Source organism: Parasteatoda tepidariorum, chromosome 10 (assembly GCF_982258835.1).
Source record: "Parasteatoda tepidariorum strain Cologne lab strain chromosome 10, Ptep-v5.0, whole genome shotgun sequence".
Classification (NCBI taxonomy): Eukaryota; Metazoa; Arthropoda; class Arachnida; order Araneae; family Theridiidae; genus Parasteatoda; species Parasteatoda tepidariorum.
The window spans coordinates 69,534,105-69,546,380 of record NC_141764.1 but is presented as its reverse complement, the minus strand read 5'-3'; the positions used below and the strand labels follow the sequence as shown (position 1 = coordinate 69,546,380).

The 12,276-nt window shown below is 28.2% G+C and overlaps 1 protein-coding gene across 4 annotated transcripts in view; it reads right to left on the bottom strand.

The window, feature by feature from the left end:
- Positions 1–12,276, bottom strand: part of LOC107443482 (sodium-independent sulfate anion transporter) — a 54,585-nt gene that overhangs the window by 14,338 nt on the left and 27,971 nt on the right. For 2 of the 4 annotated variants that reach the window (XM_043042981.3, XM_043042984.3), the window contains exons 2-8: positions 9,805–10,055; positions 6,266–6,461; positions 5,214–5,299; positions 4,037–4,122; positions 2,782–2,836; positions 2,598–2,679; positions 1,615–1,808 (exon numbers count right to left, since the gene is read on the bottom strand). In XM_043042981.3, coding sequence (XP_042898915.1) covers positions 1,615–1,808; positions 2,598–2,679; positions 2,782–2,836; positions 4,037–4,122; positions 5,214–5,299; positions 6,266–6,461; positions 9,805–10,055 — 950 coding nt within the window. Of the gene's footprint in view, positions 1–1,614; positions 1,809–2,597; positions 2,680–2,781; positions 2,837–4,036; positions 4,123–5,213; positions 5,300–6,265; positions 6,462–9,804; positions 10,056–10,966; positions 11,685–12,276 lie in introns of those variants that run through there. The other 2 variants (XM_071184067.2, XM_043042982.3) reach the window with 2 other exon arrangements.

The window sequence follows — 12,276 nt, the reverse complement described above, 5'->3', positions numbered from 1 at the left end:
ATATAGATAAATATATATAGAAAACCCGAGATAATTGGGCAACATTATCACTATCTTGTCAAATGCAGTAAAATCGTAAATTTGGCGAACAAAATTGTGTTTTGGGGAATGATTTTTTCCACTAGAAAGAAGTTAAATTTACGTCAAAATGAATTTTTTTTTACACAAATCAGTATTTTTTATTCGATTACAGTAATTTTCGGTAAATGTGCCACATAAACAATTGAAATTGAGTCTCAATAATATAAACATGACTCAAACTACCGTAAAATAGTTTTCTATGGGAAAAAAATTTATCATAAAAAATAGTTAAGATTGGCAGTTAGCAAAGACATTAGAAAATTGGAGACTACTTTAGATATTTGTCTAATTTACTGTCTAATAATTTGAAATCCTTAGTGCGGATAGAATTCTTTCCGATATTGATTTATAAAACATAAATCTGTATCAGAAAAAATACTTAAATACTTCAGGACATTAAATATACTTAGATACCTTTTAAATAAATTCGATACCATATGAGAATTATTTTAAGTAAAGCTATTATTGATGAAACAAAAAAAAAAATTAAGAGTAAAAAAAATTAATGAACAATGTTGTTTGGATAACACCCCAAAAACTAGAAAATCTTATGTCGGGAGCCATCACAATCAGATCCATTTTAATACTAAAATATATGACATACAAATGCATACCTAACTTCTTTACATGTGTGCATATTATAAAAATAAATTAATAAATGCATTAAATGTAAATAAATCTAAACAAATATGGGAACAGCATTAAAAAATAATTTATCATAGCATATTTATAGGTACATAAAAGCGAAAAACCAGAAAAAAATGACAATTAAACCAAAAGTTAACCGTTGCAAACATTATAAAACTCACATTTATAAATAAAACTTATAGCTACAGTTACTAGCACAGTATCATATTAATGAGGCAGTTGTAAATAGACGTTTGGAATTATAATTCCGTATTATATCTTTACGATCCATTATTAACATTTTATTTGTATAAATTTGTAACAAATTAAATTTTTCAGGCATTTTAAAGTTGCACTGAGATTATACACAGTAAACAAAAGGACAAATGACCAGTGAAAAACAAACTCTTAATATGACATTAGTTTTTCACAAGGTTGGATAAAAAACTTTTTATAATAGGTGTCACATAGTATTTTTTGATTAAATCTGTCAAAAAATTCTAGATATTAAAGGCGAGAATTATGAAAAACCTTGGATAATTTAAAAATCATAACTTTCGCTACTAGTAATCAAGTTAATATTAATATGGAGATGCGAACAAGCATGACTCAACAAATTAAATAGTTGAAATATGGAAATATTATCAAGAAATTCACATTTTATAACGGTCGTTGAACAGTCAACCCAATTTCGGGTTTACGACTACTAATGTTCGACTCCATAGCCTTGTAATTTTGAACCCAATCCAGAAGACAAGGGAACTCCTGAATCAAGGATTGGGAGAAATTTGGCTTCATGGAGGACTTTTTGATGGAACTAACCAGCATTTGCGTTATGTGGAGAGGAAAAAGAAATTCACAATAAATTCAAAACTGATATTTCATAGCATATAATCAGATTTTTACCTGACACATTTCAAAAAAGTCTTTATGGACAGTTGTATTGGTGGCATTGTTGTAGTAGTTGATGGAGAAGGGAGGCAAAGCAAATGGTGGAAGACCAGCTTTTACAGTTTTAGTTAATGTCAAAACATCAATGTCATGGGACAGTAAAAGAGCTGCTATGCTCGCACACAATATGACTAGAAGTGCATTTCTAGCTATCAAGGAAAAAAAATAGAATTAATTATATTTGGAATATGAGGAAGTTAAAAATCATAATTTAATAAAATTAAAAGTTCAACCATAAATAATAAACTGCATTGACTAGACTAGACTACATGACATATTAAACTACATGATTAGAAGTGCATTTCTAGCTCTCAAGGAATAAAATTGTATTGTTCAATACAACTTTTGGAGCATAGATTTATTGCATTATTGTTTGTTAACAGTTATGCAAGTTATTATGCATTATTTTTTGTTAATGGTTATTTTGCTGTATTCTTCATGAAGCCAGTCTTCATTTTTTTGTTGGCTTGCCTCAAACAGATGTTGCTGTTGTCAAGATAGTCTCTTTTATCGGTTTCCATTTAGTTTCAATATCACTAATTAAGTAATTCAGTAAGTCTAGATTTTCATCTAAAGCCAACTTTTATGCTCAAAATATAGGAGAATTAACCTAATAAATACAACACAAAAAGTCTTATCCAAAGTTTTATCTGAGAAATTTTCATTTCTTAAGGGAATCAGAGATTACTAGTGTGGTTTCCGAAGGAGAAAGTCAACAAACTCTGCTGATTTCCAGCTTAAGACAAATTACAGAGAAATGCAGAGAGATTGGAATAAAAACTTATCACCTCTTCATAGATTTTAAGTCAACATATGATAATATGCTGTGAAAACTAGATGCTAGCAAGAAAAGTTTAGAGATAAAAATAGTTTTAAATGCAATAAGCACCGATTTACAAAATTGATAGAAATCATATAGTCAAATATAAAGTACATACCAGTACTAATTAATTTGATAAACATGTCAAATACTCTTCCAACAGAAGGTCCACAGCATAAAGTTTTCACATTATTTAAATACTAGATATAAAAATAAAAAAATAAAATTATAACAGTTATTTGTAACAATTATAAATTTTCATTGAAAGATTTTGTACAAAATATGTTTTTAAAATTACTTGCTTTCAATAGGAATAGGAAAACTATGCTGCTTAATCCAAGAGCCATGTCCCAATACCTTTAAGCAAGAAATAGAATAGAATTAATGAATTAACAAGTAAGTATAAATTTATTTAAAACTTTGAAATAAAACATCAATGGCTGAAAATTTAAAAAATAAAATTATCTATGATTTAAAATGAGCACTATAACAAAAGGAGTAAAAAAAAAAAAGTTTTTGAAGTTCAATTCAGTTGTGATTCAGAAACACTATATTCAGATTTATATCTTAGAAATAATACAATAAACCTTGCAAAACTGACAATCATATTTATTTTTAGAAACGCTATGTTAGAACATGTCATTAAATCCCAACTTTGAAAGGTTCACAGTTGTGCAGCTTTTGCAACCGAACTGAAGAAGTTAAGCACAAGCTTTCATAACTATAGATAATTGAAAGTTTGCAACAGTGAGGTAGATGATTATTGATAATATGCATTAGCTTTAACAGATTAATAAAAATAGCACCAGCTTCATATAAAATCATCTTTTTTTATACAATAAATGGATGTCTGCCTGTGAGTCGCAGATGTTTGCAAATGTTGACCAGCAAATGTTTGTGTTTGCAAATGGTGCACCATCTCGGCACTTGTCCCTTCTTTGAAAGATTTTTAAGGCAGCCCTAATTTTAATGTTCGCACCTTCATATCATAAGCATTTTATAAATAATTCATCATCGTCATAAACAAAATTTTGTACAAATCAAGAATGTTTGCCTTGGTTTAAAAAATAATGTAGTGTATCTGTGTATGATCCTGTATTTTAATAAATGAAAATATAGTATTTTAACCTAAAGTTGACTTTTTTTTGCTGTAAAATGCTTGCAGAACATTTGTATAAATTAATTAGTCCTGTTGCAGAACATTTGAAAATATTCTGCTTATAGGTCTGCGACATATAGCCTGCAAAGATTTATTGGAGAATGAAAATTTTTGAAAAATAATGATGTTGTCTTCAAAAACTTGGTCAAAATTCATAAAATCCAACTCCTATACAGTTGAATATAGCAGCCAAATGGTTTGAATTCAATCTTATTATAAACACATTAAAATCAAAATATTTTCACGTTAGGGTCATAGGTCATGAAAAATTTGCAGCATCTAGTAAAGTCACTAATCAGGTAATTCTACTAGTTAATGAAATCACTTATGATATAATTCTTTAGGCAATACAAATGTTGGGTAATGAATAGGCAATGAATTGCAAGGGTAATAGTTACCTAATTTGCCCATGTACGATCCCATGAAAGAAATGATACACATCTTCAATAAAACCTTCAGAATCAGATTTTATGCCAAAAATACCCTAAAATAAAATTTCTCACATCACCTTCATAAAATTTATTTTTGATTCATAGAAACTATATGTTCCTTTCAGTTGTTTTATAAAAAACTAAAATTATTTCTAAGAAAGAATTTTTATTCAGTAATTTAGAAAGAAAAGGTAGAAAGCTTTTTTATGAGCTCTATGCAACTATCACAGTAAGTAATTACCCAGCTAGCAGTAATTAATTGAGCTAAATAAAAGAACATATTAAGTAGAACTTAAAAAGTGAATAGTGAAAAATCAACTTAAAATTGTATAAAAAAATCTTAAATCTATTTACAAAACATTTATAACAATTAAGCTCAATATAGTTAATATAGAAAACAGTTGAAGAGTTAAAATAAACATGTTAAAATGGCATTTTAGTGATTTGGGACCAGCTCATTGTATAAAAACATCTCATAAGTTGTTTATAACAACTGAAAATGGCATTATTTAAAGAATAGCAGAATAAACTAACATTCTTCATTTACAATTTACAACAACATGTTGTTAAATATATAAAATTGAATCTTTTAGAAATATTATTGGCGATCGAATGGGCTGCAGGTGGCGTAGAGCAGAACTCTTTTCCTATGGCAACACTTCACATGCTTTCCCCATTAGCGTGTGGAATGTCATAGAGGAAGGAAGTACGTTAGTTTCTCTCTTGATTTTCATATAGATTAAAATCTTTTAACTTGAAAAACTATATGGAACTGATAACTACATTAAACATAGTTCTAAAGAAAAGTATCATGGAAATCTTAAAAAATATTTTTATTAAATAAAGAGAAAAAATATTAAGGGGAAAATATCGTAGTACATTCCTATACAACTGAAAAGAGGAGGAGAGGGAAGGGAGAAGGGCTAAAGGCATGAAACCGGTCTTTCCCCAGATGGCGTATTCGAGTGTTGCGATCGCGAATTGAACATGTCTTCTTCCTCTAACCTCTCCACTTAAAATAGTTTTGTAAAACATTAAAAAAAAAAAAAATTAAACTCTTATATAAATAAACAGTGCAAAATAATCTAATTGAATGATGATTATTATATTGGCCAAACAAGTTTTAAGTAAAAATATTGCATACCGAAACCTGAGTAGTTGCAATAGTAATAGCAGCAGCTGATGTAAAGGCAGTTACAACGGATGATGATATGAATGTCATTAGAAATCCTGAAATTAAAATTAAGTTTTATAGCTTAAAGATTTATATGCACTCAAAATAAATAGCAGAACAAAAAATATTAAATGTTTTATGGTTGATGCACTCAAAATATGAATATAAAATATGCACTCAAAATAAATAGCAGAACAAAAATTATTAGATATCTTATTGTGATGCACTCAAAATATGAATATAATATGAAATATGAATACAAAATATGCACTCAAAATAAATAGCAGAACAAAAAATATTAGATATCTTATTGTTGATACAAAATAAAATGCTGAAAAGAAGTTTTCCAGTATACTTTACAAAAAAAAAAAGGCATTAAAAATAATTTTTTTTTATTTCATACCATTATATGGCATATTATATAACCATAACTTGTAACATTTTAGGCTTTTGCTAAATATTTTTTCTATTGGTAGTGAATTTTAGCATAAATTTTCAAAACAAATAGAATGTTAATAAAGATCGTGACCATTCATGTATTTGACGTTTAATTCGGTTTAAATTATTTATACATTGTGGTGGGTACACAATTTTTTAAAAAATTTATTGAAATATTTATACACTACTTTTACTACTACTACTAAGGAAAATATTTTTTGAAAAAATGGAAATTCCTTAATAATAGGAAAGTATATTTTACATAACATCCTTAGTTTTTGAGTGTCATAACTATGACACATAACAGTGTCATAATAATTTTAGTAAATCAATGCAAAGTATAAAGGTAACTTTTATCCATTAAAATTGGCAGGTATGATTGTCTATTAAGCTTTATTCATAAAAGATGCCATTCCTTAATACTAATATCTGTAGTATTTTATTTTTTTTTAAAAAAATATGTTTTTATATTTAAATAAAACAAGATTGTTAAAGAATATGTATAAGAACTCAGAAAACTTTACAACTAAAAAATAAGTAACATCCATTTGGTCTTGAAAACCAAAATATCTCATATCACCTACCTAAATTGAGGATGCCCATTAGTAGCTGAATGCAGCCACTTAAAAATGTGATTAAAATAACATATGGAACTCCTCCTTTTGTTGTATGCTCTGCAGTCATAATGGACATGATAGCGGTAGGGCCAATAGTGAGATTTTTACAACTTCCAAATATGGCATACATGAAACAACCCATAAAAGCGGTGTATAAGCCATACTGTAAAAATATTTTTAAAAAATTAATTTCAAAATATAATATTTACAAATCAAATCTATATTAAAAGCATTGAGCATGATATGATTGTGCAAAGATAATGACAGATATAGAGAGATGGTTGGGAAACAGTTCCGCAGTGGACTGATCGTTAAGATTCCAGAAGATCACGGAAGTCAAGCATCACTGGCTGCGGTCAGTGTGCGGGTGGGAGACCACTTGAATCAGTCTGCGTAGGGACCGAGGCTGTGCGGTATCGGTCTTCGTTAAAATGTTCTACCGTAAAGTGCTCGACTTCGCGTGCAGGTCGTTGGGCTACCGAAGTGGGGGTGCCTTTCCATCTGCAGAGGATCAAAATTGCGATGGCTTGTCCTCGGATCATCTTCAGGGATGTTTCCCAGGCCGTCGCCAATAGCCCATTGTGCAGCTCTAGTGCGACGTAAATTAACTACTACAACAACAAGCTTGGGAATCAAGGCAAATATTCTAAAAATGAAAATAGCCATCTTTTCCTTCCTTTTTGTGAAATTTACACATTAAAGGAAGCGGGTTCAAGTACAAAGACATTCCCAAGCTTACATAATTATCTCCGGATGATATTACTAGAAATCAAATAGATCATATGGCCGTAAATTGCAAATTTGAGAGGTACAAAGTCAAGTACAAAGACATTTACAAGCTTACATAATTATCTCCAGATGATATTATTAGAAATCAAATAGATCATATGGCCGTAAATTGCAAATTAGAGAGGTACAAAGTCAAGTACAAAGACATTTACAAGCTTACATAATTATCTCCGGATGATATTACTAGAAATCAAATAGATCATATGGCCGTAAATTGTAAATTAGAGAGGTACAAAGTCAAGTACAAAGACATTTACAAGCTTACATAATTATCTCCAGATGATATTACTAGAAATCAAATATATCATATGGCCGTAAATTGTAAATTAGAGAGGTACTAAGTCAAGTACAAAGACATTTACAAGCTTACATAATTATCTCCGGATGATATTATTAGAAATGAAATAAATCATATGGCCGTAAATTGCAAATTTGCAAGGTCAAGGCTTGACATTAGATTAAAAAGGAGAGCAGATGTTAGAACAAGTAATTATTAGTTAGGGATGAAAATAAAAATAAAACACTGCAGATCAAAAGTCCAACTTGAAAACAGAAGCCATATTAGTTATAATACTGCAAAACTAAAGATGTGAGAGATAGATTTTGTCTAGAGTTGAAGAACAAATTTTCAGCACTAGCTACGACTGTGGAAAAATGAGTAAGAAAATTTGAAAGAAGTTTAAAATGCAGGTATATAAATGATATAATAGTAGGTAGGAAGGTGACAGGAGAGAGTGGAGAACAAGACTGAGGACCTTATTTGCTACTGGGCGTGAAAAGAAATGATGATAATATTTAAATGCATTAAAAAGAAAAAGTGTTTAATAAACTTATTATCTCAATAATATTGGCTGACAATAAAAAAAATTGATAATTTATTCATGTTCAAAAATGTAGCAACTGACAGATTTTTACAACTGTTCTTAAAACTGAGTGAGTATTGCATTATTCATGCTAGTGAAAAGAATTGATAGCTTTACTAAATTCATGTTTAAATATCAAGCTATACATGTGTCAATTTTCAACAGCTTTTACTAGTTTAATTTAAAAAAAAATTTTGTTGGTATATTTTAATAATAAAAAAAATTAGAGATTTTTAATGTCATTAAAATGTGAAATTCATGTTATCAGAAGTTAATTTGTAGATAAAATAGCTTGTGCTTTAATGCTTAAAAAAAAAAATACTGCCCTTAACTACAAAAAGAGCAGTTTAAATAATAATAGTTATTTCCATTGTTTAGTAAAAATTGAGTTCCATCTTCTGAAAGAAAAAAAATAATATAAACTTAATTAATTTTCAAACACCATACTGAAAATATGAATTGCAAGTATATAAAATTACGGCATGACATTCGATATTGAATTTTTTAACAAATGAAACTGAGTTGATTCACCAAAATTATTCCCTTTTAAATAATGCATAACTCACAAAAAATATTTACATTTATGTTAACTTTTCAAGTTATATTATAAAAATAAATTTAAAAAAAACACAGCAACAACAAAGGGAAATCATTACTTGAAGTGTAATATTTTAGCATTGAAAATGAGAACTTAATTTATCTAAAAACTATAAAGAAATAACTGAGTACCCCTTTTGAATGCAATTAGGGTCAAAAAGCACAAAATTCATTTTTTAAAAATTTCTTTGTTTTATGTACAGCACACAAAACAGTTTATACAAATATAAACCCTAAATAATTATACGAATGCTAATAAGAATAAGTCTAAGAACAAGTCTACTGCTTTTACTGCAATATTTAAAAATTTTATCACAAGAAAAAAAAAAGAGCAGGGGTCTGTCCAGACATTTTGTGAAAGGTACGTTTTTGTAAAATTGCAAAAAAATTACTCGTAAATTTGTGAATATAAAATAAACGTTAAGTCACATTCTTTCAACCACGGTCCTGCTTTTAAGAATTTGTGCAAATAGGGTCCTATTATTGCAAAAAACTTTTTCATTGAGTTTTTAAATTGTAAATAGATACAAGATTATGCTCAACACTATAATTTAAGAAAATAAAATTTTCAAAAAAAAAAAGCAATTGCTGCTTCTAAATTAGAGATGCAACATACAAATATTTGGTATTTAGCCTACACTGCTGAATATTCATTTCGGACGAATATAGGAAGAAGCGTCTGCCGAAGACAAAACTTAATTCGTTCTCATCCATCTTTTTTTCCCCCTTGGGAAGGGTTTATTCGATTAGCAAAACAATAATGAAGATAAACAAATTTGCGAAGGGTCCGATTAAAAGAAAAATCAGTTTGTGAAAGGTCTGTTTTAAAGTTAAAATATTTTGTGAAGGGTCCATTTTTATGAAATGATATTTCGTGAAGAGTCCCTTAACGGACCCAAATTTCATCTAAACAGACCCCTGAAGAGTATCACCAAATTAGCTTTTTCCAAAATTTCTGGGTAATTATACAATAGGAATAAGTTATCTACTGATTTTGCAACATTTTCAATACTATAGAAAATGTTTATACATAATTATCATTTTCCAGAATCCTTGCTTTACTACAATACAGACAACAGCTACATCAATAAGAGTCTACTACTGATATTCTGATATTGCCAAGTTGCACAAGTTTAGTTGGGGGCTCTGTAACTTGAGAGTACTCTTTTTCTACATTTTTAATAATTAAACTTACATGATCAACAAAATAAAATGAAAGCAAAATACTTAAGCATAAAACAGAGAAATTTCATTTACTTGGGGAGATAAACCAGCTAAAGATGCAAGTGCTAAGCCTTGAGGAATAACAGTTAAAGCAACAGTCATTCCAGCTATCAGGTCCCCCTTGAAATCTTCTATGCTATATGCCGGAAGCCATACTACGATTGGGAGTTTTCGCTTTAAAAGATCTAAGGTGAATTTCTCAGAGCAATACTTTGCTACTCCTTTAAAGATGGAAGATTTGGTATTTTGAAGTGGTTCAACTTCCTCCGCACTTTTCACATCAGCTGAAAGAAAATAAAGATCTTTAGATTAAAAAAAAGAAAAAAGATAAGCATGAACAGATAGCTAATTCAGTAATGTTGTTCAGATGTATATCATTATTACTTTCTTTTATAATTTTGAACTAACCTACTTCCTCTTAAATGATGTTGTTATAAATGAATTATAAATGATCTAGACTTGTTAAATTTTCTGTATCGGGATCCACGCCGACAACAATCGGCAAGACACCTGATGCTTACCTTGATTTCAAACAGAAAAAAAAAACACAGGTAGATGTTTGCCGTGGCTACGAGTTATACTATTCGAGTTCATTCCTTTCCGTGATGTTTTGTTTTAAAGTTTCTTGCAGTCTACTGCCCGGAAGTTGCTAAGACTTGGCTTTTCTTTCAGACATTATTTATCAGGAATAAAATTTTTGTAAAAAATTGTATTTTTGTAAAACAAACAGTTTTCCTTAGTGTTTTATATTTTTTTGAATTTATCAATTCTGTTTTTTTTTATATACACAAATGCAAATAAGCTATCGTTATAGTTGTCAAATATATATGGGTGTCTAATTCTAAAGTGAATTAATAGCCCAATAATAATCATTCAGAATATTTTTTAAGAATTTCCTGGCAATCTATTCTGATATTTTTTAAAATAACTTACTAATTTCTTTTTTTTTTAAAAAAAAGCTAACAAAATTTGCCCTTAATAAGCAAAAAGATGTTTTAGAAAAAAATATTGCACTTCGAAAAAAAAAAAAAAAATTTACCTAAAATTTTTTTTTTTTAGGTTATATTGATGAGAAAAACCAAGAAATGCTTGAAATCAACATTGTAAAAGTAGTCTTTCGCATAATTAAAAAAGATTAATCAAAAGTACAAACACAGATGAAAGTAAAAATTTAAACATAATATATGAAAAGTACCATTAATCAATGGAGAGGTTTCTGTTGGTTCTTCAGCCATTATTTACTGGGCAATAAATATATAAATAAAAAAAAACGTACTAAACAAAGTAAAAAAATTCCTTTGTGTTTTCTTATTTTTCAAAATAATTTATCTATAGTGTTCTTTTAATTTACAGATAGGGTATTAGATTATCAAAATATATTATCTTGATTGTTTTCAAATTAATTTAGCAGCGCAATTTCTTTTAAACTAAAAAAAAAAAATAATAATTTCCAGGCTACTTATTCCCCGATATATAAAATATGCAGAAATACCTGGAGAATTTTATAAAATAAAATTAAAAAGTTGTCATAGAAGGAGATATATTTTACTCACTAGGATACCATTTGCGATTCATATCTAAAATAAAAAACGTGCATCAAATTAGAGCTGAAAACCATAGCAGCTCGCATAAGAGAAAAATTCAAATACGAATAGCTTTTATCAGATAAAAACTGTCAAAACAAAATGAAAAATATAATCAGGACAAAATATTAATGTGATAAAGCATATTTTCGTTCGAATATCATTAATAATTTTCATGATATTAATAAATTGATAAAATAGATTTAAAAATTAATAGATAAACGTAACGTTTAAAGCAAATTCTATTTAATATTTAAGCTTTTATTGCTTATAAAAAAGTTATTCCACGAAAACATGCCATTGTCTTGTTTGTTTACTAACAATAGTGACGTCATAAGGCGGATTTCATGATGTAACGTTTTTCAACGGATAGATTGTGTTGCGTTTTCTGTTTGGTATCTTTAGTTTAACAAAAGCAGAGTTTACGGTGTTAAACTTTTTCAACTGTTTCTTCCGTGGGTATAGATTACACACTGCTTTGGGGTCACAGCACGTGACGTTGTGTTCACGTGATAAGCGAGCTTTGAATAGCTCACTTTTCTTTCCTTGTTTTGCATTATATTTTTAATTTCAAGACATATAATTAATTATGTTGGAATAATTTATAGGAAGTCCAAGTTAGCTTGAAAAAATAAGTAATGCAAACATTTACTTTTATTATATAATCATTATTTTATATTTAAATCACTATTATATTTTCTAATATTGTATTAATTATTTTTATAAAATATTTTACGTATTGAAAGAGTTTTATTTTATGTATAATATAAATAAAATGAAATTTATTTCCTCTCATTTAAACTATAAACAACTTTTCTTCTTATTCATTTTTTCTTAAGTTCTCATAAAAATAAATGAAAATTTAAACTTAATTTTCGATGTAAAAGCATTTCAAGAGAGAAAAATAATAGTTTTCAAAAAT